This window comes from Polyodon spathula, chromosome 8 (genome assembly GCF_017654505.1).
Source record: "Polyodon spathula isolate WHYD16114869_AA chromosome 8, ASM1765450v1, whole genome shotgun sequence".
Lineage (NCBI taxonomy): Eukaryota > Metazoa > Chordata > Actinopteri > Acipenseriformes > Polyodontidae > Polyodon > Polyodon spathula.
In genome coordinates, this window is record NC_054541.1 from 51,174,815 (window position 1) to 51,180,080 (window position 5,266).

The following is a 5,266-nucleotide window of genomic DNA, read 5'->3' on the forward strand; positions in this document are numbered from 1 at the left end:
GAACTCAGCACTGTGGATCTGAGAGCCAGCTCATTCAATACAGTACAGTATAGAGAACTCAGTACTGTGGATCTGAGAGCCAGCTCATTCAATACAGTACAGTATAGAGAACTCAGTACTGTGGATCTGAGAGCCAGCTCATTCAATACAGTACAGTATAGAGAACTCAGCACTGTGGATCTGAGAGCCAGCTCATACAATACAGTACAGTATAGAGAACTCAGTACTGTGGATCTGAGAGCCAGCTCATTCAATACAGTACAGTATAGAGAACTCAGTACTGTGGATCTGAGAGCCAGCTCATTCAATACAGTACAGTATAGAGAACTCAGTACTGTGGATCTGAGAGCCAGCACATTCAATACAGTACAGTATAGAGAACTCAGCACTGTGGATCTGAGAGCCAGCTCATTCAATACAGTACAGTATAGAGAACTCAGCACTGTGGATCTGAGAGCCAGCTCATTCAATACAGTACAGTATAGAGAACTCAGTACTGTGGATCTGAGAGCCAGTTCATTCAATACAGTCTAGTATAGAGAACTCAGTACTGTGGATCTGAGAGCCAGCTCATTCAATACAGTACAGTATAGAGAACTCAGTACTGTGGATCTGAGAGCCAGCTCATTCAATACAGTACAGTATAGAGAACTCAGTACTGTGGATCTGAGAGCAGCACATTCAATACAGTACAGTATAGAGAACTCAGCACTGTGGATCTGAGAGCCAGCTCATACAATACAGTACAGTATAGAGAACTCAGTACTGTGGATCTGAGAGCCAGTTCATTCAATACAGTACAGTATAGAGAACTCAGTACTGTGGATCTGAGAGCCAGCTCATTCAATACAGTACAGTATAGAGAACTCAGTACTGTGGATCTGAGAGCCAGCTCATTCAATACAGTACAGTATAGAGAATCCATTACTGTGGATCTGAGAGCCAGCTCATTCAATACAGTCTAGTATTCTGAACTCAGACTCCAGTTTCCATTGGGCCAGGGTGTGAAGTAGCTTCTCAGTTCAGAGTGAAGGAAGAAGGAGAAGCTGATCACTAATAAACAGGAGAAGCAGCTACAGCAGCGCTGTGCCGGTCCTGTGCAATGAAACCTCCCTGGATAATTCAACAGGAGAAGCAGCTACAGCAGCGCTGTGCCGGTCCTGTGCAATGAAACCTCCCTGGATAATTCAACAGGAGAAGCAGCTACAGCAGCGCTGTGCCGGTCCTGTGCAATGAAACCTCCCTGGATAATTCAACAGGAGAAGCAGCTACAGCAGCGCTGTGCCGGTCCTGTGCAATGAAACCTCCCTGGATAATTCAACAGGAGAAGCAGCTACAGCAGCGCTGTGCCGGTCCTGTGCAATGAAACCTCCCTGGATAATTCAACAGGAGAAGCAGCTACAGCAGCGCTGTGCCGGTCCTGTGCAATGAAGCCTCCCTGGATAATTCAACAGGAGAAGCAGCTACAGCAGCGCTGTGCCGGTCCTGTGCAATGAAACCTCCCTGGATAATTCAACAGGAGAAGCAGCTACAGCAGCGCTGTGCCGGTCCTGTGCAATGAAACCTCCCTGGATAATTCAACAGGAGAAGCAGCTACAGCAGCGCTGTGCCGGTCCTGTGCAATGAAACCTCCCTGGATAATTCAACAGGAGAAGCAGCTACAGCAGCGCTGTGCCGGTCCTGTGCAATGAAACCTCCCTGGATAATTCAACAGGAGAAGCAGCTACAGCAGCGCTGTGCCGGTCCTGTGCAATGAAACCTCCCTGGATAATTCAACAGGAGAAGCAGCTACAGCAGCGCTGTGCCGGTCCTGTGCAATGAAACCTCCCTGGATAATTAAAGTTGCTGACTGTTTGGATGCCCATCACCTCTAACCCCCAGCAGCCTGCCCACTCCCTGTCCCAGGTCAGGAACCTGTTATGTAACTTCCAAAACAAACTCAAGGGCCAGACAATGTCCCCTCTTGTAAGCAGGTTTCACTCGCTGTGCATAATCGACTCATGCAGCCATAATCAATCTCACAATGCCCTCGAGTTGTGGTGTGTGTTCTAAGCTGCAGGGATACAGCTGCTGCAATGTTCTGGGAGGAGGTCGCTTCTGCAAGCCATGGTTTCAATGAGAGGACAGCCCTGGAAGGGGCTGCAGCTACAATACCCCAAACCTTTATTTTTAAATGTTTAAAATTACCAATATTTTTAAAGGTTTAAAATTACCAATGATAAAATAATTTATATATTAACAACAACAAATATTCAAACACTTGATTTAGAACATGCTTGACACAAAGAACAGATCACAACTTAGCAAAAAAAAAACAAGGAGCATCCCTCAGAAATGAACCGCTGTGTTCCAGGATGGTCCTGCTGAACTAATTAAACACCAATCCGATGACTTGCACATAGACGTCTGCTATTTTACTGCTGCCAGAACGGCAAACTGGATATTAAAACAGCACAAGACTCAAGAGATATAATTCAGAGACAGAAAGCGTCCCAGGACACTGCAAACAGCGAGCATCCCACCGCCAAACCTGCCTTTGCCACCAAGGTGCTTCACTCATTATTGCTTACAGGGAGTGCAGACCCCAGACTCGCACAGCACAGACCCACAAGCACTGCATAACCAGAACACACAAGAACAGCCTGCCTCCTGACTGCAGAGGCACAGTCCAGTACAGCACAGCACAGACCCACAAGCACTGCATAACCAGAACACACAAGAACAGCCTGCCTCCTGACTGCAGAGGCACAGTCCAGTACAGCACAGCACAGCACAGCACAGACCCACAAGCACTGCATAACCAGAACACACAAGAACAGCCTGCCTCCTGACTGCAGAGGCACAGTCCAGTCCAGTCCAGTACAGCACAGCACAGACCCACAAGCACTGCATAACCAGAACACACAAGAACAGCCTGCCTCCTGACTGCAGAGGCACAGTCCAGTCCAGTACAGCACAGCACAGACCCACAAGCACTGCATAACCAGAACACACAAGAACAGCCTGCCTCCTGACTGCAGAGGCACAGTCCAGTACAGCACAGCACAGACCCACAAGCACTGCATAACCAGAACACACAAGAACAGCCTGCCTCCTGACTGCAGAGGCACAGTCCAGTACAGCCCAGTACAGCACAGCACAGACCCACAAGCACTGCATAACCAGAACACACAAGAACAGCCTGCCTCCTGACTGCAGAGGCACAGTCCAGTCCAGTACAGCACAGACCCACAAGCACTGCATAACCAGAACACACAAGAACAGCCTGCCTCCTGACTGCAGAGGCACAGTCCAGTCCAGTACAGCACAGCACAGACCCACAAGCACTGCATAACCAGAACACACAAGAACAGCCTGCCTCCTGACTGCAGAGGCACAGTCCAGTACAGCACAGCACAGACCCACAAGCACTGCATAACCAGAACACACAAGAACAGCCTGCCTCCTGATGCAGAGGCACAGTCCAGTACAGCACAGCACAGACCCACAAGCACTGCATAACCAGAACACACAAGAACAGCCTGCCTCCCTGGACTCACCTGGCTGAGTGGAAGACGAATGGAGTCAGGAGTTGGGTGGCCAGTCTGCAGAGCCGGCTGAATGCCATGTGTGTGCCAGTGCTGCTGACCACTGTCGCTGCCCGCCGGCAGCCTGGCAGGGAAGCGGTGTGGAGAAGAGTGTGTGGAGTCCTAACAAGTAGCCTTGTACACCTCCCTCTCCAGCTGGCACACAGAACAGAGAGGCTTATACACTGCAAACACAGGCTGCGGCAAGCTCCATCAATATAGCACAGTGCAGCACAGAACACAACAAAACACAGAGAGGGTGCTTTGTTTATATTCAGGGAAACAGAGAGAGAGAGCGAGAGAGAAAACACAGCACTACTGCTGCTGCCAAGATTCAAAACCGAGAGAGAGCGAGTGAGCGAGAGAGAGAGTCAGAGAGCTAGGATAGGGAGGGAGTGGAATATCTACCAGCCTGCTTCAGCCATTTAGAAGTAACCCAGTCTCTAAAGACAAGGCCAGTGTGCAACAACACAAATACACTTTTCAGAATCTTTCCTGCGCATTGGACAGTTTCTATTATTAGTTCTTTTTTTATTGAAGTAAACAATTAGGGCTTCATCTGTGGGAGTATCTCTTCTCAAAACCTCCACTTCTCATTCACACACACTGACACTGCTATTGTGTGTAACAGAGACAGTGCTGAAGCAGTCATGGATGCAGAAATCAATAAGGAACAGACAGTGTGGCTGTACGGAAAGGAGGGAGGTGAACGTATCAGTGTCTGGAGACTAACTGACAAGCAACACTGACATCAGGACGGGGGGCACGAATAAGAGACCTGGATTCACCTTTCACCTCCCAGCACACACACAGGACGCTGCGTTCCTCCACTCTGAACAGCACACACAGGACACTGCGTTCCTCCACTCTGAACAGCACACACACAGGACGCTGCGTTCCTCCACTCTGAACAGCACACACACAGGACACTGCGTTCCTCCACTCTGAACAGCACACACACAGGACGCTGCGTTCCTCCACTCTGAACAGCACACACGCAGGACGCTGCGTTCCTCCACTCTGAACAGCACACACACAGGACGCTGCGTTCCTCCACTCTGAACAGCACACACGCAGGACACTGCGTTCCTCCACTCTGAACAGCACACACACAGGACACTGCGTTCCTCCACTCTGAACAGCACACACACAGGACACTGCGTTCCTCCACTCTGAACAGCACACACACAGGACACTGCGTTCCTCCACTCTGAACAGCACACACGCAGGACGCTGCGTTCCTCCACTCTGAACAGCACACACACAGGACACTGCGTTCCTCCACTCTGAACAGCACACACACAGGACACTGCGTTCCTCCACTCTGAACAGCACACACACAGGACACTGCGTTCCTCCACTCTGAACAGCACACACACAGGACACTGCGTTCCTCCACTCTGAACAGCACACACGCAGGACACTGCGTTCCTCCACTCTGAACAGCACACACGCAGGACGCTGCGTTCCTCCACTCTGAACAGCACACACGCAGGACGCTGCGTTCCTCCACTCTGAACAGCACACACGCAGGACACTGCGTTCCTCCACTCTGAACAGCACACACACAGGACACTGCGTTCCTCCACTCTGAACAGCACACACACAGGACGCTGCGTTCCTCCACTCTGAACAGCACACACACAGGACGCTGCGTTCCTCCACTCTGAACAGCACACACACAGGACACTGCGTTCCTC

At 50.4% G+C, this 5,266-nt stretch overlaps 1 protein-coding gene across 1 annotated transcript; it reads right to left on the reverse strand.

Moving 5' to 3' along the window:
- Window positions 1–1,440: 1,440 nt before the first annotated feature.
- Window positions 1,441–3,524, reverse strand: LOC121320136 (keratin-associated protein 5-3-like). Its single transcript, XM_041258392.1, has 2 exons — window positions 1,825–3,524; window positions 1,441–1,759 (listed from the first exon to the last, which is right to left on the reverse strand). Exon 1 carries the CDS (start codon window positions 3,497–3,499, stop codon window positions 2,567–2,569), a length of 933 nt encoding a protein of 310 aa, XP_041114326.1. The 5' UTR covers window positions 3,500–3,524; the 3' UTR covers window positions 1,441–1,759; window positions 1,825–2,566.
- Between the last annotated feature and the right edge of the window lie 1,742 nt (window positions 3,525–5,266).

Coding starts and splice junctions, on each gene's coding strand:
- LOC121320136 (XM_041258392.1), bottom strand. CDS start 3,499: ATGCAGTGCTTGTGGGTCTGTGCTGTGCTGTACTGGACTGTGCCTCTG.